At 39.6% G+C, this 27,142-nt stretch overlaps 1 protein-coding gene across 1 annotated transcript in view; it reads left to right on the top strand.

Annotated features, from left to right (window-relative positions):
* The window catches only part of LOC128739137 (putative fatty acyl-CoA reductase CG5065), a 105,821-nt gene that overhangs the window by 654 nt on the left and 78,025 nt on the right, over nucleotides 1-27,142 (top strand). The window contains exon 2 of the mRNA XM_053834533.1: nucleotides 14,995-15,186. Coding sequence (XP_053690508.1) covers nucleotides 15,055-15,186 — 132 coding nt within the window. The 5' untranslated portion in view covers nucleotides 14,995-15,054. The remainder of the gene's footprint in view (nucleotides 1-14,994; nucleotides 15,187-27,142) is intronic.

Raw genomic sequence — 27,142 nt, forward strand, 5'->3', positions numbered from 1 at the left:
TTCTATCATGTGTTGAATTTTGAATGTAATGTTGGTCGGTGTTAAGTCAGACTGAAACAAGTAACAAAACTCTGATTTCGAGAAAAACGCCGTCAAAGTTTGCTGCTCTGTATAGTTTATAGTTATCAATCGTTCGAAATCGTCTCATAACTCTGACTGTTCACAACATTTATGTAGTCTGATTAGAGTAAAATGTAGCTGTATAATTTTGCTTCATGTGCAGTATGTGTCAAAGCTGAATTGAGCAGGCTTGACCGGATCAATATGAAGGGGCCGGGAGGGCTTAATAAATTTTCTTCAAATCGTTGTGTGCATTTGCATGTTGTCTGTCTTGGACCCACTGCAGATGCATTGTAAGCATGTACAGTGGATTCGCAGTAATATTCAAGCCACAAGCTGTATCGGTATTGGGCCCTTCTAGTGAAAACCGGTATTTCGGTATTGGCGTAAAAAATACCGGTATTGGCAGATTATTCGAAATCAAAAACTTCCGCTTTCATCGAAGTCTGACGAACGGCTCTAAGCGCATCAGAAATTTTCTTTTCATTTCTTCGGGCTTATAGTAGGGAAACCTGTTTTCAAAACTATTTTCAAAAATTCCGGCATTGCAGCTTCCAGCATAATCAACGTCCCGGCCTCTTACAGTATCTTCATGAATTTTTTCTCCATCCCCAAACCGAAACACCTTTGTATCCTCTTCAGTATCGTTCACAGATACCTTCTCTTCTCTATTATTAATCCGACTATTCGCAAATAGAGGCTTGGAGTTTGTTCAATGTATCACTCGAAAGCAGGGCTGTCATTCGCTCACACTATGCGCCCAATGTTCCAATATAATGCCTTGTCGCACAGAGCGATTCGGCAACACACCTCTACAGCTAATATGCACACAGCGTACGAGCGAACGCGGAGTGGGAGCGAACGACAGCACTCGGTGAAAATCGCCCAGTGAGTGACAAACAGCACTTGGTGCTGCCCTTTGCCACACTCCGTGCGGAATTGCGCAAAAAAATTGTTTTGTATTTACAAATTTTCTGCCCTTTTAAAAGTGAAAATACACGCTGCACTGAACAACTAATATGGTCTATGTTAAGTTAGTACGGATCAGGCACCGCAACAGTAAAAATGCTTTTTTTTAATCACACCACTTCAACTGACCCAGCGCAGGGTGTACAATCCAGCCGCGCAGAGTGCGGCTCTTGGTGTGGTAAAGCACGCAGCAAATTTATCACTCTGCGTTTGCGGCTGCCTTTTCTTGGTGCGCGTAAAACACGAAAGAGCGTGTTTAGCAAAAGAGACACTGAAGGGAATTTGTGGGCGAACACACACCGCATGGCGAGTGTTGTGTTGTTTAAGAATGTGTGTCTTTTGGTCTGCGCTGCGGTTTATGCCACCTCTGCTCGAAAGACTTGGAAAATGTAAATGTTCCAAATTCTTTCCTGACAAATCCTTTGATGGCAAGAATGCTCAAAAAACGCAAAGATTGCCATTTCTGATCAGGGCCCGGCATTGTCGAAACAAATATGACGCTGACTTTCTCTTATCTTTGCTTCATAGGTACATGGAGTTCTGCTGAACAGAACGTTTCAAGCGACCTCCAGCTGAAGTTAGTAGTTGTTAAATGAAGACGACTGACAGGCCCGATTTGTCGATGTTGAGTAGGTTAATTACAATATGCGTTGTAGGAAATGTTATTCAAATTCAATTCAATTTAATTGCATTTAAAGTTACTGGCCTTCTACTGAATATTTGATAGAAAAATACAAATGAAAGTTTTTAATCCGGTCGTCATGATGAAGTGAAACCCGTTTTATTAACGCTGATTGAAACCAGTTTTGAAACGAAGCGGCGCTGCATCAGTTGAAATTTAATTAAGCTTCATTACTTCACTTCGAAAACTGACCATTTTCTCTGTGTGTGTGTGTGTGTGCGTGTGTGTGTGTGTGTGTGTGTGTGTGTGTGTGTGTGTGTGTGTGTGTGTGTGTGTGTGTGTGTGTGTGTGTGTGTGTGTGTGTGTGTGTGTGTGTGTGTGTGTGTGTGTGTGTGTGTGTGTGTGTGTGTGTGTGTGTGTGTGTGTGTGTGTGTGTGTGTGTGTGTGTGTGTGTGTGTGTGTGTGTGTGTGTGTGTGTGTGTGTGTGTGTGTGTGTGTGTGTGTGTGTGTGTGTGTGTGTGTGTGTGTGTGTGTGTGTGTGTGTGTGTGTGTGTGTGTGTGTGTGTGTGTGTGTGTGTGTGTGTGTGTGTGTGTGTGTGTGTGTGTGTGTGTGTGTGTGTGTGTGTGTGTGTGTGTGTGTGTGTGTGTGTGTGTGTGTGTGTGTGTGTGTGTGTGTGTGTGTGTGTGTGTGTTTATCGTGAGGAAGCGCTCAACGTCTGACACACTAATGAAGATACACATCACATGGCACGGTGTGGGACTCTAACCCACTAAAAACCTCACGGGCTGCTGGCCAACAAGCTCCCCGGAACTACCGCAAGGTATTACTTCGGGGGGAGGCTGTGTTATCACACTGCTCCGTAAACCTGTCGAAACGTGCACCGATCCAGAGATGGCGACCAACATGACTTCCATCCTTTCACGGCCACCCTCGCAGGGTTTTTTTAACACGCCGGATGCTACGCTAACAGTACGCCTGTCGAGACGTGTACCGATGCAAGGATGGCGACCGTCCCGACTTCCATCCCCTCACGGCCATCCTCGCAGCGCTTACATCAAGCTCAGTACTGCTCTATCCGCTCCTCTTCTACTTCCAATACGTCTAGTTGGCGTTGCTTGTTCGCTGATTGTCCCTCCACGTTCGTTGCAGCTGCACCATAATCTGTGCTAACGCGCTACTGACAGCATTCCAAATGCTCTCCTCTCGACACATTTCACCCACAATGCTCTCCACGGTCAGAGGTGGCATCTTACTCCGCACAGCGGCAAACCTTGGGCATTCGAAAACCACATGCTCCGGTGTTTCTTCTGTTTGATCGCATTCTGGACAGACGGGTGTCGCTGCATGTTGTAGAAACGTGTATTGATACAACGGGAGTCTGACTAGAAGTAACTTTTATTCTGCCAACTTGTCATTATATACATTTCTCTGATTTCTAGGATCCTACATCCTTCCCTTCTAATAATATCAATTCCACATAAGTTTTTAACATTTTAATAATAGACTTAATTAGTTGTTATTAACAGGGTATAATTTGTAATTTTTAAGATAGTTGGGAATTCTCTTCTGTCTTTTCTGATTTTGTTGGGAACATGCAGTAGATGGTGTAGAATCTTCAAGTACGGAAGAGCTAGATCTTCTTTTAGTTTCATACAGAGCTCTTTTATATTCTTGAGGGAATGGAAGATCAAATGCTGTACTCGTTAAAGGATTTCGAATCACAATATGCTTTGTGTGGTTAACATGTCGGTCAGATGAAACTCCAGTTTTCAAATTCTTTCGACGAAGTCGCGTTTCATTTCGTTTGATCACGACGAATTGTTGTGGACTGAAATTAGGTGAAAGCTTATTTGTCTTAATAAAATTTCCTGCTACTGCACAGTCCCCTATGTCGATGTGAGACTCCTTTGCCTTTCGTTTTCCATCTATATACTGTCTTCCTTTTTCTTTAGATTTAGCATCGTTTTGTTTGGCTTTTTGCAGACATACTTTTCGGGTAGATTGAGGTAATTTATCACGCAGATTCCACCCAAACATTAATTCAGACGGCGAGAAATTCGTCACTGAGTGCGGAGTTGCTCGGAATGCAAAAAGTATTGCATATCGTTTTCCAATCGCGTCCCATACCAACACTAATTTGAATGGATCTTAGAATGTTCGATTTTGCCTTTCAACTTGTCCATTTTGAAATGTGGCATAAGGTACAGAATGTGTGATTTTTACTCCTCTGATGAGAAAGGTTGACCATTATCGCATACTATTTTTTCGGGATAACTAAAACGAGCAAATACTTTCCTCATTTTGCTGACTGTGAGTTTCGCTGTCATTGAACTTTGAATAATGACCTCGATGTATCTTGAAAAATGGTCAGTTATTACTAGTAAATGATTTCCTCGAGGAATTTGCAGAAGCGTAACAGATGATTCGGAATTGGCCTTCCGTATTCCTTTGAACTAATATTGCTCCAAGATTAACTGGACTTCCATCTGCTATCGCGTACGTTTCATATTCTGGATTATAATACTCAAGACTTTCATCTCTAAGCAAAATCTCTCTAATTTCATCAAATGCTCTCTGATGTATCGATTCCCAGTGGAATTTAACACCTTTGTGGGTGAGTAAGTTTAGAGGATGTGTAATCGTTGATTTCTTTCCATGCCAAGTAAGCTTCAAATTGTTCTCTCCATTTTTCCCAACGTACGGACACCGAACCCTCAGCGTCCTCAACAAATGGAGGGACAAGCGGGTTTACCATGCCTGAATTTTAGACACTACTTTTCTAAATAAGGTCCTTTATTTTCAAAATATTTTCTGAAATTAAATCTTAGAGTGCATTCCATAAATGTTTTAATTTTAACTTGAGTCCGCCCAATGATATATGTAACAAGATCCGAAGGTCGCCCAGGACCTATTGTGTTTGTCGCATCCAAGGATCGCCAGGGACTTTTTTACGCTTTATATCCAAAGATCGCTAAGGATATATTTTAACATCCAAGGATCGCCAAGGATTAACTGAACTTTCAGTATCCAACGTTCGCCAAGGATTTGTCATTGTCATCTGCCATTCCACTTTAGGAACAGATTTTGATTTATGTACCGCAGGATAGCTACCGATCCTCGGAGTTCTTCTTTTTATGTTAACTTTATGTCAAGCACTCTAAAGCTTCTCAGAAATTTTATTTTGTTGAAAAATTTATTTCCTGTTTTTTTTTTCATTTACCATTGGCCATGCCATTTTCTTGTTAACTTCTGCTTCGAGTTTTGGTTTTTCTTTTTATCCTCGTCGACAAATTTGTAGAAAAGTGTCTTGATACAACGGGAGTCTGAGTAGAAGTAACTTTTATTCTGCCAACTTGTCATTATATACATTTCTATGATTGCTACGATCCTACACATGTCCGAACCGATGCAGGCATTGCCTGAAGTAGCCGTTTCCTGACAAAAATTGCGTTAAGTAAAAGTTGACTTCCCCATGTTTCCTGTTTAGCCAGGCACCGGTATGAGCCTGTGCGTCCAACCGTTTAACGACGCATCCCATTCCTCTTGCCATTTGACCAAGGACTCTACTCGAGCTAGTTTTCGAACTCCTCTAGTTTTCCTCCTCGTATAGCACTCACTATCCTCCTTGAGAGTGATACTGATAGGAATCATCCCGGCAATGATAATACTGCCTCGAATGATATAGTTCTGTATGCACTCGCGACTCGCATGGCCATAAGTGCGGAATGTGCTGTTCAGCTTCGCAACATTTCGTTTGTTTTTCAACACTGGAATCCATGCCGGACCTCCGTATCTCAGGATTGATAAGGAAACATTGGCCAAAAGACGACGTTTACTACTGCTAGGTCCGTAGCTGTTTGGCATAATCCTAGCCACTACGTTGATGGCCTTCGCTGCTTTGTCCCAGGCATAGTCCACGTGGATGTTAAAGTTCAGCCGATCGTCGATCATCACTCTTAGTGCTTCATTGCTCGCTTCGAGACTATGGCATACTCTCGTACTGTGTTTTCCGCTCGCTGCACCACTTTGCTGTTACTGACCAGCAGCACTTCCGTTTTGTGATGCGCTATCTGCAGCTTCACTCCCTGCATCCAATTCTCTAACATTCCGATCGTTTCAGTGGTCAGCAATCCAACTTCTTCCAGCGTCTCTCCTGCTACCGACAATACTATGTCGTCCGCAAAACCTACGATCATTGCCCCTGTGGGTAGCTTCAGCGTTAACACCCCATTATGCATTCCGTTCCAGAGGGCTGGTCCGAGGATGTAACCTTGAGGAACTCCTGCCGTAATGTTCACCGATCTCTGCTCCTTAGCAGTCTCGTAGACTAGCACTCTGTTTTGAAAGTAGCTCTTCAGGATTTTGCACAGATAGCCAGGGACTCTCATTTTGTGCAGTGACGCGGCGATAGCCTCCCAGTTAGCGCTATTGAAGGTATTTTTGACATCGGTCGTTATCATAGAGCAGTATCGATCGCCCCTTCGTTTCTGTTTGGCCGATTTTTCGGCCTTCTCCACTACAGTACGAATAGCATCAACCGTTGACCTGCCTTTCCGAAAACCAAATTCCATCCGTATGCGGGAATGCTTGGATCGCGGTCTTTAGAGCTACATTGGGAATCCCGTCAGGGCCTGGCGCTTTATTTACCTTTAGTCCTCTTGCCACAGCTAGAAGTTCCTCGTTGGAGACCTGTACCCTCTCGGCGTCTTCGTCGTCCAAGTATGGTGTAGGTGGCCACAGCGTTGAGTTGTACCTCGGAAAACGTTTCTCTACGATGACCTTCAACTTTTCTGGAGATAACTCCATTGTTATCTTTGGTCCTTTCACTTTCGCCATCACATAACGATAAGTTGTACCCCAAGGATTAGCATCAGCGTCACGGCACAGCTCTTTGTAGCAGTTCTTTTTGCTTACTTTTATCGCTCCACTAAAGTGCTGCTCTTGCTGTTTGGAACACCAACCTACGCTCTTTTCGGTCTGACGCAGTCCTCGCTCTCTGTACTCGTCTTCTGGTTCTGAGGCAACTACTGCGAAGGTTGCAGAGTTGCTCATTCCACCAATATACTGCTCGACGTTGGTTCTTGGGTTCCAGCTTTCTTGGCATGGTCGCGTCACATGCCCTTACCAACATGTTCGTTACCCCTTCCGCATTTCGACTCAGAGGCTCACCGCCTGTTCTAAGTGCCTCGACGAAAAGATTCTTGTCGAAATTTTTCGTTTTCCATTTCCGCCCAACTCGTTTTGCCCTCCTTACAGCTATGGCCTCTTGTTGCCCTTGGCTGTACCGGATCGCCTGATGATCGCTGTGGGTATACTCCTCGCACACCCTCCAGTTTGCTACTAGCGAAAGTAACGTTGAGCGAAAGTAACGTTGATGATAGATTCACGACCGTCCTTACGGAAAGTACTAGTCGTACCTACATTCAACAGCACTACATCCAACTTTGCGAGGGCTTCTAACAGGCTATACCCTCTAGCATTTGTCCATCTATTGCCCCATTCTACTGCCCAGGCATTAAAATCCCCTCCGATAATTACAGGCCTTCTTCCGATGAGCTGCTCCGTAACTGTGTCCAGCATGCGATGGAACTGCTCCGTTGTCCACCTAGGAGGCGCGTAACAACTGCATATGTAGATCCCATTGATTTTGGCGATCACGAAACCCTCATGCGCGTCGGAAATCACCTCCTGGATGGGAAACCTTCCCATAACATGTATGGCAGCCATTGCCTCTCTATCCGCAACCCAGTTACCATTGTCTGGTGGGGCTCGATACGGCTCTGCGATTATTGCGACGTCGCACTTAGTTTCCGTTGTCGACTGCCACAACAGTTGCTGTGCTGTGTCCTTTGTCGCAATGGTTGAGGTTGATTTGGGTTACCTCCATCATTGCTTGCCAGCCAACGCCGCCTTGTACGCCTCCCGTCATGTGGTTGTTCCCATCCTCTTTTCTGCAGAGCAGGCACCTTGGTTCCTTCGTGCAGTCTCTTGCAATGTGCCCCTTTTCGCCGCATTTTCTGCACAGTTCTATCAGGGCCTTTGCAGTTTCTCGCCAAAAGACCGAACGGCATGCATTTAAAGCACCTCTCCATTTGCTTCGTAACTCGAGGGGTGGCTCTCAGGGAGCACACGGACCAACCGACTTTTATTCTGCCTACCACCAACAGCTTGTTTGCAACAGCCGTCGACAATCGTATCGATGCAGTCTGCATACCACTATGCGTTCTACGCATCCGGATGGTCATTGGGACGTCTTCCAACCCGCACTGGATTATAAGCGCGCTCTGTAGCTCCCCCTGGGTGGTGATCTCGTCCAAGTTTCTACATTCGATCACTGACTCTTGAGATAGAGCACGAACAAACAGGAACGGTAAGAGCATAGATGTTGCAATGGACAGCCGATCAGGTTTTTATGCGATGACCAGCATGAGCGAGGCTTCCAAGTCAATATACAAAGCGAACATAACAGTTTAGTGCAACACGGAACCGGTTTATAGAGCTAGCACTTGGGTTGACGTGCAATAGATCTCCGAAAAGAAAGTGAGGCAGCATCTAGGCCTTGAAAAGTTTGAGCCGAGTGTCTACAGGAACAGCAGATGCACAACCAAGAAGCGAACAGAGACAAGCATAGATTTTGCCACATTGCTAGTTTATAAGACGTCCTCGCTGCTGCTGCTCGAGCCGCGCGCGCGTGCTGCTCGAGCCAATGATGCTGATACTCTTATATTTATATGTTGTTCAATAATTCATCTGACGCTGTTGTCTACAATAATAAAAACACTGCTAACTAACTTAATTAAAGGCTCTTGAGAGCAGCAGTTGTTCTTTGAATTTGAAACATGGACATCAAAATAATTGTATACACTGTTAAACAAATAACACATAACACGAATGGATAACATGATTCATTCTGGCCATATTCGATACGTCTAAAGTCCAAATCCTTTGAAGCTCGCGACAATCTTCAATAGACTTCACACTGAGGAAGATTTTCAAATCATCTGCATACAGAAGTCTGCATCCTCGAGGTAGCACATACATCATTAAAGAATAGTGAAAACAGCAAAGCCCCAAGATTGCTACCTTGCGGGACACCAGATCGGTTAGAAAATTGATTCTAACGTGCGCCGCCCAGTCTCACAGAAAGACGCCGGTCAACCAAAGTCAAGCCAGTCTACAAAGGTCGGTACCGCATCCATCCGTTTTACTATGGCCAGAGGCAAATCATGGTTCACACGGTCAAAGGCCGCCTTCAGGTCTGTGTCAATAGTATCTATTTGAGTACCGTTTTCCATGTTCTGGATGCAGAATGATGTGAACTCTGTGAGATTTGTGGTAGTCGACCGTCCTGGAAAAAATCCATGCTGGTCATGGGAGATATGACGCTTTACTTTCTGAAATAGAAGCTTATTTACGAGAGTCCCAAGTAGCTTCGATCTTGCACACAAAGAGGTAATTCCTCGATAGTTTTCCTTGGCCGTGCAATCGCCTTTCTTAAACACAGAAAACAAAAATGATTCCTTCCAGACATCATCTGGGAATGACGATTGACTCAGCGACAAGTTGCAAATTGCGGTTAAGGGTACACATAACGTATCTGCACAGTTCTTGAAGATGATTGATGGTATACCATCTGGTCCCGGTTGCAAAGACGGTTTTAGCTTCTCAATTGCAGCTGCTGCGTCTGTTTCGGAAAAGGAAATATCCCGCATTTCAAGTATTCCTTGTGGTACATTTCTATGATAGTTAGAGTCCCCTCCCCCTAAGAGAGGGGCCCCATACAAATGAAACACAGATTTCTGCATAACTAGAGAACTAATCAAGGGTGTTTTTGGAGACAAGATTTTGACGTAGGACTACGTCTTACGGCAAGTTTTGAGATAGGGTGTCATTCCAAAAAATCGAAAAATGCGAGCGTCACGAAAATTGAAAGGTTTTGAGCGCTAATTGCGTAGCGGTTTTTCGATCGATTTGCAATATTCTTACACCAACCGATCGGAAAATCTTCTAAGAATTGACCCAAATGAAGAAAAGTATGGATTCTTGATGTTGAACTATTGAAAAATTGAAAATAATGAACCTATGTTTTACCAGAATTCTCGCTTCGTGATTGGTTGGAATATTTTTTACGATGATCTAAACCTATACCAATTTGATATCTGTGCTTGGGAAGTAAGGCAAAACAAGTGACAAAGTTTCCTCATTTCAACAAGATTTCTTAACACCGCGGTTCAACCTAGACCATTTTGATGTCCTTGCTTGGGAAGTACGCCAGAGAGAGTGACAAAGGCCCCTCGTGCCAACAGATTTCTTACGAACGCGATTAAACCTAGCCCAACCTGATGTCTGTGTTAGGGAAGTGTGCCAGAAAAAATGACACAAGTTCGTTGTCCCAACAGATCGCAAATTCTTTACTGCGTGACTATTAAACCTCGGCGAATTTGATATCTGTGTTGGAAAAATGTGCTACAGCTGTAGTGTACGGTTATAATACGGCTCTGTATGAACACGCATGCTTGCCGTTTCATTAGAAGTGTAGTGCAAAGATGTGCTGTTGATAAAATAGGATTGAATTGGTAAAATCCCTTCAACGTGGGAAACCATGGATAATAAAAACAATCTCTAATTTCAGTAAGGTAGCAGGAAAGTAATAGTTTGTGTTCTTGATTTTGTTAAATTGTTTTCAAATGCACAATCTTTTGAGAATTGAACGTATGCAAAGTTACTACTTTGATAAATGTTACATGTAGCATGTATACATGAAGAATCGAATGATTACAAGCATGAATACATGCCACTATCACTACAAAGAGTCTTACGTAGTCCTGCGTCACCTATATATGCGGTCGTGTCTTGTACACAACCTCTCTGATTTTTTTCTATGGTGAATTGAGACCTCCGTTTTTTAGAAAGGGAATTATGGCCCCCTTCTCTTTAAGGGGACACAAACGACTAAAAATTAAAAAAAAAATCATTATTTTTTGGTTCAGATTTTGATTCTGCAGTCTTTTCCGCTTATTTTGATATTAAATTTGTAATGATCCGACCACGGGAAGTGGCCGAAAAGCAATCATACACTCAAGCATTTCAGTGCGGCGTGGAACAACTTCGGTGGAATAAAACGCCACTCCTGGAAAACTATGGTTTTCAAACTTTCAAATTTTTTTGGTCGAGGTCCCGTTTGGTATAGTCGGTTTGATAACTGTAATTCAACCAAAAAAAAATTATGTGTTCTAAATCAAATGGGGTAAACCCTGTTTGAATCTGCAGACTTCTTTACAAAAGTTATTGGGTTTTTATGTTTTGTTTTCTCATAATCTTGCTTGGTAGAGGCGAAAAAAGAAAAAAAAAATATGTTAAAAATAGGCGAAAATGAGCAAGCTGGGGCACTTCTCGATGACAAACAGGATAGGGGTGGGCACCTCGCAATTCTCCGGAAAATTTTACATAAGATCACCTACTTTTTATCAGCCTGTAGGCCGTATCTTAATTGCGTCTGGTTTTTGGGTCGTTTTTGCCCATAGTGCAATGAAGCGAGCTATTTTCTACTTAACTGTGAGAAAAATTGCAAATTTGTATATTAAACTACTCATGCTTTCATAGTTACGTAACTACCAAAATGAATCATCTAAGGTTGATCTCCTCTGAAACTTGCAAAACTCGAGATTGTGATAAAGATCATCCGAGATTCATGATTTATGTTCAACACAGTTTAGTTTGTGGCAATACGAAGTCAGCTAGTTTGAAATATAAAAAGAAAACACCCGATTAAATCCACCTATTGGAGAAAGGAACCTTTGTTATATCATCTTATTTGTCATTTGAGTTAGAAATCGACAAGTCTTCGGAACATAATTCAACCCTTGTTAACGTTGTGTCAGATATTATCAATACGTATTTAATGTACAACTATTTTACGTTTATACTGAATAGCTTGGTGGAAAATGTGTCTAACGAAAGCAATAACAAATCGTATGCAAAGTTATTGAGCGTTATTCAGATATGAGGAGCCAACACTGCTCTGGAAAGTTAAAGAAAAAAAATCGATTTTTAAAAAAGGCCGCCATTTTGACAATTTTTCGAGTTTTTAATTATCGCTAGGAAGCAATTTAGGTATTCACCTTATGTTTCTAAATCATCATTCAAATCCGTTCTCCGATACTCCGGTGCAGGGCTTCGACCGATCCTTTTTTTCTACCGCAGTCACACCAACGCGCATTCAGGTTCACACCGTCCGTTTAGAGGTGGAATACGAACGCTATGCATAACACAACTGGCAGTTTGCTCAGTCAAACGCCGAATGCACGCAACAGAATGAACGTGTTCTAAAGCTTTTTGACATTTTCGTTTCGATCAAGTTGCCTTTACCGTTTGGAGCAGCGAATGACTGCAAAACAGTCAAATGACTGGCAATCACCACGCTAACGAAAAGCAACCGCACAATCGTATGATTCAATACTACAAAAAAACAACCACTACATGTGCATGGAAGAAGTCGGTCGGACTCCGTCGAATACAAACGAATATTTTGCTTGCGTCGGACCGACGTCCGGGTGACAAACTATTACTGTGAGCAGCCGATTTGGAGACAAAAAGAGAAACGAAAAAATACGTCACCGTATGCTTCCAGTCAGTTTGCAGTTTATATTCTCAAAGCGCAAAGCAAAACGGGAGATTGACTGTTTGCTTTTGCTGAGATGCTGCATGAATTGTAAGACGGCAGCAGCGCAAGCGGCAGATTGACTGGATAAGAAAAACAGTCAAATGATCGGTCAAAAAGCGGAGTTTGAATGCGGAAAGTTCGCATTCACGGCAGTCACATTCAACTTGCGATCCCTTTTCAAGCCCTGCTCCGGTGGTTTCCACAAAATAAGTGATTTCTATTGTCTTACCTGACTCACAACGAATATACGTGTTATTGAAATAAAATGTATACTATACCGTTTTATTCGTTTATAGCAGTGATGGCCAAACTGCGGCCCTTCAAAATGTTTTGTGCGGCCCGTGGACTGATTTGAGAAATGGTGGATTTATGAGCAACTTTTTAATGACACAGGGGTCACTCAAATCAGTCGTAATGCCTCGTGCATTTTGTAGTTCCGAATGCTTTCCGGTTTAAATCTTGTGGTAATTCCCAGAAAATGGTTTTTATTGCCGCATATTTTGCATTTTGTTATGCGCAGGAATGGCCAGAGGAATTTGCGGCCCGCGGCATCATGGGGCGATCTCTTTGGCCCGCACCATGCTTATGCCTGGGCACCACTGGTTTATAGCGTATATGCATTTTATTCAGTTAATACGCATACCAAGAAGTTTTTTGTGAGTTATGTTTTTATTATTGCTTTAAACATGTAAAAAGCTGCACGAATAACACTCTAGTTTAACAAAGAAAGCATTGCATACTACTGTCACTTTAAAAATAACGTTTTTGTGAATTATTTTCAGGGATGCGAATTAAGCGAGGGAACGTCGCTTATTTCAACTTTTTTCCGATTTTGAGCTCCCGCGAGCACAACGCATATTCGCTAAGAGTCAGGTAAAAACGTAGTGAGGATTCACGCGCTCAGTTGCCAAAAGTATAATAATCACTATTTTTGCATCCAAAAATTACAAAATACATATTTAAATACAAAACGCAACACTTAACTTTAATTCCTAATTAACATCTGAAAATTACGAAATTCCATTATTTGACGACTTTACAGAGTAGAGTCTTTAAGTGCTTTTTTAAACCAATCAATATATTTCGCAAGTACTAAGAGATAGATAGTTTCTATATTCAGCAAAGTTGCTTATTTCACCATGTTCTACAACTTTTGTTAAGACACTTGATGCTTTGGATGCACTAAAAAAAAATTTGTGTCACCCTAATAGGTGAATTCTCGGTCACCCTAATGATGTAAAAAGATATGCTTAGTAAACTTCTGTAAAGACACACCCCTTGAAAAATCATGATTTTTTACGCTCGTGTTTTTGAGGTTTGGCCCCGCAGTGCATTCTCTTTGATTCATATCAGCAAAGTTTTCTTAAGCAATTTCATCCATTTTTTATCAAATAATTTTTGACCGGTAAGACCATTTCTCGTCAAATTTGGCAGATAAGTTAAGATCGTTAAGACCTCTCGTTTGATCCTAAAATAATTGAAATCTGATTGGGGAATGTGTCGTGGTTGGGCCGTCTTTTGGTCCATGAATTCAATTTTAAAAGAAGTTTTGGAAATTTAACAAAGGTCTAAATACGAACTATTAATAAGACCTTTGTTAAATTTCCAAAGTTTCTTTTGAAATGAGATTTGTGGACTAAAATATGGCCCAACCACGACGACATTCCCCTACTATCGAGGTATACCTGTCCTGCATAATCTAATCGTGAATAGCCATTAAAAGACTTATGTCTTATGTCATGTAGTTGTTTAGAATAAATAAAAGAAGCATTGTCGTATATTTTGCTAAAATCGTTTTTTAATGCAATTAAGGTGAAAATAGTCGTCATCGATTCTGCCAATTTCAAAAGCAGTTTTTTTTTGTTTGAAACAAAATTTCTGTTCATGAAAATATATTCGCTGTGGCAAGAAGAATGCAGTATTTACATTTTTATAAACAGAAACCCGCTTTTGGGCCCAAAACCTGCTTGAATGCTTGAATGACATTGATAATGCTTATTAGTTACCTGGATTTTACACCCCTCCCCTTCAGTGGGTTAACTCAACATCGGAAGGACCAAAACTTTATAAAATATTTGTAATGGCCTTATTTGCGTTATATATACCTTATTTAAAAATGAGGTAATTTGAATTTTTGCTTAGCGGTATCCACCACTGCAGAATATAGGATACGGGTGGGTATTTTCAGCCTACTAAGCGATTGCTCTTATTTCTTCAGCCTAAGCGTACTTTTAGTGGAAAAACAGGTGGTTTTGATATTCTTTCAATAAAAAACTGCAGTCACTTACATTTTTGAGAAAATAGTTTTATGATATTTAAGTTGTATATCGGCAAAGTTATTATTTAGCTAAAGAAAACGAAAATAGACTGAATAGAGAAGTAGGCTGAAAATACCCACCCGTACCCTATATATAGTAACTATAACATCGTAAAAGTATCAATAGCATTTTAACTTTCGAGCTAACAAGAGGAAAGTTGATAAAGTCGCGAGTAGTATCGCATCTACCATATCTACAATTTCTCATTTGATCGAGTTATTTAGTTATATATTTATTTATCGATTTACTTTACCGTTCTTTCCTATTTTGTTCAATTTTAGGCAAATACTACTGACTAACAGTTGGTTAATTGTGGAAATTACTTTACCCTTCTTTCCAATTTTTTTTTTTTCAATTTTAGGCAAATACTACTGACTAACAGTTGGTTAATTGTGGAAATTAAATCTTGAGTGCAATATAAATGATGGCTTCCATACTAAGTGCTGAAAGTAGACCCCGAGAGGGTTCTACCGATAATAAATATATTTCTGTCGCAGAGTTTTATAATGGCAGAAGTATATTTATAACCGGAGGAACAGGCTTCATGGGCAAGGTAAGATAACATTCAGAAACAGATATAAAATATGAGACAGAGTAGGAAATAAACTTTATTTTTCTTTCACATTTGCCAAACGATGAACTAAATGTAAAAAATCTGAAAGCGATGGTTAAACACGGCTTCATCGATGGATCAAAATGTCTATTTAAACATTTTAAATCAAAATTTGAAGCAAAGTGCCAACAAAATGGGATTTAGTCAGAGGTTCAAGTTTTACCGAGGCAATGACCCAAAGCACAAAGCACTTAAGAAACCCACATGGTTACTTTACAACTGCTCAAAACTTATTGATACTCTACCTACCAAATTCCCACCAAATACACGAAAAAACTGGTAGATAGCATTCCAAAACGATTAAAGGCAGTTGCAATGACCAAGGGATACCATACTAAATGCTAATCTTTGAAATTTAGCCACATCTGCGAAATCAAAACTATTAATTCGAAGCCCGTATGAATATGGATTTGAGTGGATTTTTTCATACGCTAATTTATAATATTTTTATCAGATAAATAAAAACCATTTTTCCAAAACCAAATATCATACCTTAAAATTAACATCTGACACTATGATTTTACTTGAATAACATGTCCCTAAAACTTCTGTTAAACTTTCGAATGTAGAAAACGAAATCTGCAAGGTGCCGTACGAATACGGATTTGTATCACTGTAACTTGAAACGTAGTAGGACCGTTTTCATCAGCTGCCAACTGTAGTTTTGTATTTGATTTGATTTTCATTGTTATACAATTTTTATAGTATTTATATTTTTTCACATTTTCACAGTATTTCCGTTAAAAACTTTTAGTAGCAGTAGTAGTAAAGTAGCAGTACCACCAATAACAACTCCTTATCAAAAGGACAATGAGCTACTATGCACCAATTTTTATTTTGGTTTGTCGAGTTTTTTGGACTTTAGAAGCGATTACCAATTTCGGTTGTATGTGGCTGCGTAAGTGTGAGATTAGATTAGATTACCAATTTTGGCTGTATGTTATAGTGCCTTCATTGTCTAAACCAATTCGCTGTTTTCTACCAGCAACACGCCTTTTCCTCGTTTTGCAATCGCCTTTTTGGTATTCATAGTTTTGTTATGTAACCATTCTCATGACTTCCTGTCCGGAATCGAGTTGGGATGATTCAAAAGAAGACTGGCAACTCTGCGAAAAGTCGAGAGACAGTAACAGTAATCCCAAGTAACAATTTGGGTTTTATAACGCTCTTATGATGGCATGACCAACATTGGTCATGAAAACCGCCATAAGAGTACAATAAAAGTCACATTGTTCCTTGGGATGCTATCTGCCGAGTTACAGTTGAACCCATACTAATGTATGTAAATTAGAATATGGATGTACACAAACACGTATGCAATGCATTGCCACGCTCGCACATATCTTTAACCCACCAATACATTTACACACAATTTCAACTTTTGTCGAGAAGGGTGCGCTGTTGCTTTCAACTAACTGGCACCTTCATCTCATTTGCTTTGCGTTGACAAGAGCAAGAGTCGTGGGCCCCACTGACAGCCGAAGAGCTAACTTGTGTAAAGAGTAGCGGTGAAATGATATCTCGTTTACGCGAACGCTAAGATGTTGGCGTCGAAAACATGGCTGTCGGTTACTTGGTTGCTTGTTATTTATCAAGGGCATGGTGTGTTGCTATCTCTTTCTCATGTAGGAGTGAAGAGAGCAACTTTCAAATGGTCCTCGGTAAAGGGGAATTCCCAGCAAATTTTTTGGTTCCTGTCAAAATTAACATTTTGGTACCTATGCGTGGGACATCGAAAATGTATGAATTTGACAGCCACTTCACCCCGTAGTTATTTATATGGGCGCGAGGAAGAAATGCCAGTCTTCTTGATGGAATGTTTTTGCTCAAAGCAAAGTTCGAATAGTTTCGAAAAATATCAATTTTGATCACTGATAATAACGTACTTAAACGCTGAGACGAGACGTGTTAACTCAACAGACTTGTAGACCAATTTAGACCGAGACACCACTCTTCTTCAACTTCTGTTTGACAACTGCCCAATATTTCTCAGGGACTTAGGGGAAGTTGGGTGGAATGATGTCTCATTCGATTAAATCCACTCTACTCTCTAGTAGTACTCTACTCACTTCTTCCAATAGTACTTTTCCGCTGTAGTGACAGCTTATCAAGTCAGGCAAAAACTTTGCGGGTGCATTGTATTCCTTCTCGCAGACGAATCCTTCTAACCGATACCGATTACTCCTAACTTGCAAAATAAAGGAATTGCTGGCAATAACCGACTTGGAAAACTGGCGTTGGGTTCCATCGATACAGAACCCCAGACATTATTATTAAAGTAAAGTTTTGGTCTATTTCTGACACAATTTGGTTGTTTTAAATTTTGCAGGTACGGGGGAGTGACATTTGACAGGAAAAAACAACAATAAATATGGTGAAGTTTATATATAAAACTATCGCCATCTTCAGCAGACTGATTGCGAAATACATTAATGAATCCACCCTAAACTAAAACTGCTTTGATTTCATTCTTTGGAGTTGCATATGCATTTCTCATATATGGCATAAATAGACCAAAAGGCGAAATCAAACCATCCTTTGGTTTATTTACATCATGCACCCTTTTGTCGATTCGCAACAGGAAATATTTAGATCACTGCTGCGGATTGATCTGAATAGAGCATTTTCGCCAGTTCTATTTTCAATTTCGCTGGTCAAATTTGGTATAAGCTACCCCGGGGCAAGTGGGACCTAAAAATGGATAGTTAGTGTTTATTCCGCTGTGTTATCTATACCTATGATTGTTTCAAAACTCTTTCAGCACAGAAACCCTTCAGTGGTATGACTTCGAAGATTCAATTACGAAAAGGACCTATCAATTTACATGAAATGAATCTGGAAGAGAATTTCCAAAAACATGGCGATAGTTCCTATATTCAAATTTGATTAAAAAGCATAGAATAACAGAAAATTGTGTAAGTTAATATATTTACTTTATTTACTTACTTAATATACAGCAATGTTAAAGCATTGCAAGAAGCAATCAAAGACAATATTTATACGAATGGTTCATCCAAAAATAGCGTAACAAAATCAGATCACAACGGGCGACTTCATAATTTATATAAAACAGATCGTAAGCAATTACGCTGTAATGCATTATTGCAATGAGATGTATTTGAATATGTCGCTATATCCAATTCTTGCGAGACATAATTTAGGATTAACCATTGTTTAATAGCTCGAAAATACGATTATGATCTGTTTCTTCTACCATGCCCAATTCGGTAGAGCTACTCATAAGAGATAGTTACGCTATAATAACCACAACACTTTATTGTTTCAATTCCAGTTGCAAATTTACTTAATTATATCAAATTTGCCTTTCCAGATTCAATTAACATCGTTTAGGTGTAACCAAAATGTGACCAAACTGTTTGTTTCCCCATAAGCTGTGCGAATGATCTTCTTTTTTGGGTGCCCTAGGTTTAGTCCTTTTCGGTTTTATTTTAAAGCTTTCCTGAAATAAATATTATTTAATTGAACAGAAAATGTTCGGTAGCACATCTAAAAAATGTATTAAGACAAGAAGTTTTGTGCTGAAACACTTTATTTTTAATAGTCACGGGTGCTTTCAAGTGCCGATCTTATTCCGACCCATCTTTTTAATGCCGTTTGTCAAATTAAACAACTAGTTTACGGGTTTATTTTTTTAATACACTCATTATGTTTACTTACTGCCAGAAAAACATGTACCGCCATCCGGGGTTCTTTAGCTTTGTATACACACAATTTAGGAACTAAGTTGATTTCAAACCTGTCAATAAATACATACTAGATTGTTAAATTAACAACTACCGTAGAGATGGTTTAGTTACAATGAAACCTAATTTTACTGGAAGTGTATGAACTTTGGCATAATCTCACCCCTTCTAGGGGGTGACATTGTGCCAAAAACATAAAGTTAGGCTAAAAACCTAAACAGTGAACATTAGCATGTTTATAAACAATGCACATAAATATCAGTATAAAGTAGTTCATATGGGGCCGTCCATGAACTATGTAGACTATTAAGGGCAGGGGGTCGGCCAAAAACAACGCATCATACAAAAAGTATGAACGAAAATGACCCGGAGAGGTCTGAAAAAACTAAAAATAAGTTCATAATCAATGAACAGCTTTTATATAGCCAGTAGCGTTTCTAGGGTTAAAAAGGGAGAGATATATGAAGGGGTGTATCCTAAGGGGGCATACCTATTTGATCATTTAACAAAAGTAACCATTACTTCGTTCGAGAACCCGCGCCCCCCCCCCTCTCCTTAAAATTGGCAGTTTATACACGGTATAATATATTTGTCTTATATTCAAAGAATTTATTCAAAGTATCTGTAATTTCCAGAGAAAAAGTAAAAATTAGTTTAAATTATTTAGCAGACCTATGATGCTGTCTGCTCCAAAATGGATGTTGCAATCTGTCAAAATATTGTGCTCAATAGTAAAGAATGTGAGTGTACTAGTGTATACTGACGTATCTTTGTTGTGTATGCGAAATCCTTAAATTGGATCGATCATTATGGCTTGGCACAATCTCACCCCGTAAAGCTCGAAAAGTACAAAGTTTCGAAAAATATAATTTTCGTAATCAAAACTTGTCCAACGCATAATAACCTTTCAATACATTGTAAATGATTAGTTTATATACCTTCAAAATAGTAAGTTGATGCGATTTCTTGTTTGGGTTGGTTTATGCAGGACATTTTTTACAAGCGTTATTTCCGAGTATTTTTGATCGCTAACTTTGAAACCCTGATTAGGCTAAATGGTTTGCTAATATTATCTGTGTTCCATTCTAAGTTATGAATAAATATGTTATGTTCATCATCATTTTGTATTTAGGTTACCAGCTTCTATAGATATAATAAATTTTCATAAATAAACATTTTTGGTTTTTGGCACAATCTCACCCCCGTGGCACAATCTCACCCCGGATGGCGGTACTTTTACAAAAAGCCTGTGGTCAAAATATAATGTATAGAAAGGTGCGTCAAACTTATTACGCAAATTGAAAATAACACTCAAATTTAAAGTCCAATTTTTGTGTTTGAATGCCAGTTATAAATAATCTGTAATTATAATACATGAGTTTGAGTTGTATCCTTCATTTCTAGAAAGAAATGAGGTTGAAGAGAGTTATGAGCTCCGCTCCCAGTTACCCCGTATTTCCACTTGCCCCAGGGTACCTTAACTCTGATCTAAATATAGACCACCAAATACTGATTTTGGTCCAAATTTTTAGACTAAACAGAAAAACGTTTCCGCACCGGTGTTGTAAATCTAATTTTATACCGGAGCGAAGTTGTAAATTTTTTACAACTCGTATAACTTTGGGCCTATTTCTGATTCAATTTGGAACAGAGAGAAGATAGTTTTAAACTTTGCAGGTACGGGGGAGTGACATTTGACAGAAAAAACAACAATAAAAATGTTAAAGTTTATAAAACTATCGCCAGTTCTTCAGCAGACTGATTGTGAAATACATTATTCAATCCATCTTAAACTAAAATTGCTTCGACTTTATCGCTTGGAGTTGAATATGCATTTCTCATATCTGGCATAAACAGACGGAGAGGCGAAATCGAACCATCCTTTGGTTCTCCATAGCTACAAAAGATACAGCAAAATTGCAGATAATAACTAGTTCTTCAATCCTTCCATATACAACTTTTTCAAATTCAGCTTGACTGAGACGGTACTGTCAAATGAATGTGAATTGAGTCAAAGTGATTGTGCCATCCCTGGACGTCGGAACTGTACCAAAAGGAGTGTCTCCAAAACGAATTTTACCGTTCATTCGATCCCACCACCATCCCATGATGTTTTGGCCAGATTTGGCAAGCTGTAATTACAGCAAAGTCGTTCAAGAATGGTCTGCAAAGGGGTCCAGTTTGTTCCGAAATACTTTAACCCACCCAATCGCCCCCAGTTCCGCCCTATTCAGAAATACTGGGCAATCATGGAGAGGAGACTCAGGCAAAGGCAAAAGTTGTCAAAGACATCAATCAGATGAAGACCTGGTGGAATAAGATAGGCAAAACGATGGACAAAGAAAATGTGCGCCGCTCAATGAGCCATATTACAGGAAAAGTTCGAGAATTCCTTCGAAACCGTGACGAATAATTTTATCCATATTTTTTCTTAAAAATATGAAGAAAATGCTACATTTGTGTAAGAAAAAATCTTGAATTCAATAATAAATAACTGATATACACGAAATTGTTTTTGTTCCAATACTATCTGAAGTAAGCTTTAGTTTCTTCGGAGCTATACCCATTAAGGGGGCATAGTACTTTTTACACCATATTTTTGCCTTATTTCAAATATTTTTTTTCTCGATAACGCGAAAAGCGAATCGGTTCGGGTTTTTTGCATTCAAAACATTGTACTTTATACTAATATTTACAATTTTGTTTGAATATGTGAACCTCTTCCCCTCTCCCCTACGGCTCCTTGAACATGATCATTCGAAAAAAACATGATTTACGGTACCATGGATTGGCGCTGGGGGGCTTATCCGATTTGAAAAATTCCAAAACGACATGAAACTATATTAAATTATCTCGTGTTTGACCCATCCTTTTTTTAAAATTCGAACACATAACAAAATGGCGGACATTCAAACATAAAAGTAACGTTTTTAGTCGAAAAAATTGACTTTAAACATTTCTAAAAAATACAAAAATTGTAATATCAAAAAAAGGATGGGTCAAACACTAGATAATTTTGTTGGCTTTAAAACAAAAAAAGAATCATGAGAATTGCTTGAGCCGTTCTTGAGATATTTATGGTACCGACTTTCAAAACCTGGTTTCGAGAAAAACGACGTTGAAGTTTTTATTCGCTGTGTAATCGCTCCAGACATGCGCGGTACAAATAGCTGTAACTATGTCAATTTTTGGAATTCATCGAAATGACTTGAAGCACGTATGGTCAAAATGTTAATCTTTCGAAATAATCAATAAAAAAAATTTCGATTTTTTTAAACTGAAAAAGTACTATGCCCCCTTAAGGGGATTAGCAATGAGAGCCACTTGAATTTTTTGACGTAGGACTACGTCTTTGTTTACTATACTGGGACTGGGTAGCACTTTGTGAAAACGAAAATAGAAGTGTAACGTTTGAATGAAAGATTTCAAATGGTAATAACTACTTAGATACTGAACGAAAATGAACAATTTATATGTCGTTGGATAGATAAGATGACCAGCAATTCCATAGAGGACATTAGAGAGCAATTTTAAGGTGGGCGTAAGAGGGGGGGGGGGGCTCCTATACAAATGAAACAAAAATTTCCTCAAAACTCGAGAATTAATCATGCAACTGGAACCAAATTTGGCATGTGGGGGTTTCAGAAAGAAGGAATTTTTTCTGTGGTGTATTGAAACCTTTGCCCCTTCTAAGAGGGGCGGGGGGGGGGGTGGTCTCCCATACAAATAATTGGCATGTATGGGTTTTTGGAAGCATGAATTTATTTTATGATGGTTTGAGACCCCTCACCCCTGTGTTACGATGATAAGGACTCTCATACAAATAAAACAGAAATTTTTTCGTATGTGCCATATTTTCTGCTATGTAACAAGCGGTGAGCTGTAAAAGTAAACTGGTAAAACCCTCTCGGAACAAGAGACAGTGAATCGACGCCGCTAACTGACGTGCCTGTTGCCATTTATGTCAAAAAAGAAGGACATTCGATTGCCACGTCATATTTGCGATGAACGTGCTTTGGCTTTAATGTTATTTGTAACCAATGATCCTCTTAAAGGCCACAAGCGAGTTAAAGCAAGATTATTGAAACATGTCATGCTACGCATAATAATATTTAATACAATAATCTGTGGGCTGGTCATTCATTAGTATTTCAACCTTTATGATGCACACAAGTGATTTTTAAAACAAATCTCTATACCTCAATGGTTGAAGCGTTGTACTTATGAACCCCCCTCCACGTATTTTCAAAACCACCATTGCATTCAATGAAAAATTGAATCTGACTATTTCGCTCCTCTTTTAAATATTCGCTTAAACAATAATTCTTATAAACATACATATGGCAGATAGTCTTTGATTGAATGATCTGATATAGTCCTACGTCACCCTTTCATACAACCCTTAAGACTGAATACCTTGTAGTTTTTTATTACATAGGAGGACAACAAGGCTACCCGTGTACCCATGATGTACAATCTTCATAACTTCGACTATTTTGAACCGAGTTGAATGAAATCAGTGGCATTTGATTCGTACATGTATCTAGTTAAAGATAAAGCATTCGGCTATCAAATGACAAATAGTTCCCGGAAATTTGTAATTCCGGAGCAGCGCCCGGTAAAAGGTGGGAAGTCACGTGTTTTGAAAGAATATCAGCTGTGTGTTTATCAGCAGCTTTGAACTTGACATTGTGGGCCTATATTTGATGTTATCTGGTCATTTTAGGCATTGTCCATTCCAGAATCAGGTTTCTGTAGGGTTATAGATGGCCAGCTGGGTGTTAAAGCCAATATTAGAATTGGTTTAGCGGATCTTTTAGATATTTTGAACTGATATGGCCAGTTTAGAACTGATTGATCATTTCGGAACTGGTACCATGGAAGGGATGGTTCTACATTTTGAGCCGTCCCGATAATGCTAAGTAGTGGTTGGCGATTTCACGAAAAAATGAACATTTGAATCCATGAAAGTCCCTCATGAACATACATTATTCGCTTCTGTTGCCGATGATGCATTTATTGGCATTTGACTTTATCACGAGTATAGCTCATCATGAACATCGCAAGTTCGTTCAAAATTGAATATTGAACTTTGGACGCGGACGATTTAATGGATATAATATAGCCAAGAATGCCAGAAAGTGTCCTAAATAGTATTACCGTGAATAGAGAATAGTTAAAAGTAGTGTTAGATTTAAACTTATAAATTGACTTTTTTGCTTAACGTAAGAACAACTTAACACGAACAAACAAGACACATCACTTATGGTTCTTACAAAACATTAAAATTACCTTTTTCGCTAACCGGTTTCGTTAAACCCCCATCTACGGAGCGGTGGTCGACTGCATACGTATTGTGATTTGTTGTCTGCTACAGACTAGATGTGTTAGATGTGGCGAATTGAACCATTCATTTTGGTCAATACTCGTGACAAAGTTGCTTGTCGATGCTTGGTGTATATATTCAATTTGCGAATTCTCCTTCTCCAACCTCTTATGCTAAGCATTATCTTGAATCCTACACTGAGGCCAATTTCCGTACCGTTCTGATTAAAACTTAGAACAGTTTCAAACTTCGAACACTTCAGAATATAATGCTCTTAGTTCGCTAATATGATAAAATATTATGCTTATTGTACTGCCCATGGATGCATAGTTGACGTAAAACCCAATTTCACCAAAATCTACTTTTTCGTTGCAACACATACTTTACTACATGATACACAAAATACACATAAAAATAAACATGGTTTGTTTGAAAAAATTGCGGCCATAATGGAAAAACCTTTTGACGTAAGTGCCACTTTTCCCTACAGTTTGCAATCCATACAAAGAAACATCCACAATTGAACAAATTTTCCGTTAGACACTGCCTGTGTATCACCTCAGAATTCGTGAAGTCGTAGCTATCAACAGGTTCTTGAATTAGAATTCTTAATATTAACCCTTCTAAGGTTCACATCATTTTTATCTTCTGATAATTTCTAAAACGGCCCTAACTTTTTTATCTTTCATTATTTTTTTATTAAATCATTCTTCCCGAAAACCGTTTCTACTTTCCTAATATCTACAAATCATAGCCATGTGTCACATGGTTCCGGAGTTATTCTGGTGTTCCTTGGGGGACCGCGACTAGTGTTCGACATCGGAACGAAAATTGAACCATGATTATAGATATTATGAAAATAGAAAAGATTTTCGGGAACATTCCCAAATTTTGTGACAAAATATTCAAGTTTAAAAGTTCCGCTCATTTTAGTAAATTTTCGGATGCTAAAAATGATGTAAACCTTAGAAAGATTTATATGCACATTGAATGTTGTTTTGCCTTTCTACTATATAAATATATAGTATAAAGGTATAGAAATCACTTGGAAAACCGGAAATGGAAAGAAGGTCCTGAGCATTTTCTGTGTGTGTGTGTGTGTGTGTGTGTGTGTGTGTGTGTGTGTGTGTGTGTGTGTGTGTGTGTGTGTGTGTGTGTGTGTGTGTGTGTGTGTGTGTGTGTGTGTGTGTGTGTGTGTGTGTGTGTGTGTGTGTGTGTGTGTGTGTGTGTGTGTGTGTGTGTGTGTGTGTGTGTGTGTGTGTGTGTGTGTGTGTGTGTGTGTGTGTGTGTGTGTGTGTGTGTGTGTGTGTGTGTGTGTGTGTGTGTGTGTGTGTGTGTGTGTGTGTGTGTGTGTGTGTGTGTGTGTGTGTGTGTGTGTGTGTGTGTGTGTGTGTGTGTGTGTGTGTGTGTGTGTGTGTGTGTGTGTGTGTGTGTGTGTGTGTGTGTGTGTGTGTGTGTGTGTGTGTGTGTGTGTGTGTGTGTGTGTGTGTGTGTGTGTGTGTGTGTGTGTGTGTGTGTGTGTGTGTGTGTGTGTGTGTGTGTGTGTGTGTGTGTGTGTGTGTGTGTGTGTGTGTGTGTGTGTGTGTGTGTGTGTGTGTGTGTGTGTGTGTGTGTGTGTGTGTGTGTGTGTGTGTGTGTGTGTGTGTGTGTGTGTGTGTGTGTGTGTGTGTGTGTGTGTGTGTGTGTGTGTGTGTGTGTGTGTGTGTGTGTGTGTGTGTGTGTGTGTGTGTGTGTGTGTGTGTGTGTGTGTGTGTGTGTGTGTGTGTGTGTGTGTGTGTGTGTGTGTGTGTGTGTGTGTGTGTGTGTGTGTGTGTGTGTGTGTGTGTGTGTGTGTGTGTGTGTGTGTGTGTGTGTGTGTGTGTGTGTGTGTGTGTGTGTGTGTGTGTGTGTGTGTGTGTGTGTGTGTGTGTGTGTGTGTGTGTGTGTGTGTGTGTGTGTGTGTGTGTGTGTGTGTGTGTGTGTGTGTGTGTGTGTGTGTGTGTGTGTGTGTGTGTGTGTGTGTGTGTGTGTGTGTGTGTGTGTGTGTGTGTGTGTGTGTGTGTGTGTGTGTGTGTGTGTGTGTGTGTGTGTGTGTGTGTGTGTGTGTGTGTGTGTGTGTGTGTGTGTGTGTGTGTGTGTGTGTGTGTGTGTGTGTGTGTGTGTGTGTGTGTGTGTGTGTGTGTGTGTGTGTGTGTGTGTGTGTGTGTGTGTGTGTGTGTGTGTGTGTGTGTGTGTGTGTGTGTGTGTGTGTGTGTGTGTGTGTGTGTGTGTGTGTGTGTGTATGTGACGCTTTTAATCTCACTCACTTTTCTCGGAGATGGCTGGACCGATTTTAATGTTCTTAGTGTCAAATGAAAGGTCTAGGTGTCCCATAGGTCGCTATTGAATTTCATACTAATCGGACTTTTAGTTCAAAAGTTATGTATCAAAATACGACAAATATGGGACTTCATTATCTCATAGGTCCCTTAACCTATTTGAACAAAATTGATTGCATATGAAAGAGGAGCCTTGCAAACCCTTAACTTCCAAATTTCATGACGATTGGACTTGTAGTTTGAAAGTTACATAAAGAAATGTGAAAAAATAGTATGTGTTATGTATGTATGTATTATGTATAGTATATGTTTTAATATTTTTGTAACATATAAGCATTAATTCAATGAAAAACATCACACATTTTATCATTATTTGAAATTACTGCTGAGATCTATCAAACGAAACCGAGTTATTTAAAATCGGACGGTTCATTCAAAAGTTATTTAAACTTTAACACTTAAGCACCGTATATTAAACCGTTAAAACGTGTGAAATCAAAACAAATGTTGATTGTATTCAATGTGTGTGATGTATGCGTGTATGTATGTATGTATGTATGTATGTATGT

Source organism: Sabethes cyaneus, chromosome 3, assembly GCF_943734655.1.
Source record: "Sabethes cyaneus chromosome 3, idSabCyanKW18_F2, whole genome shotgun sequence".
NCBI lineage: Eukaryota > Metazoa > Arthropoda > Insecta > Diptera > Culicidae > Sabethes > Sabethes cyaneus.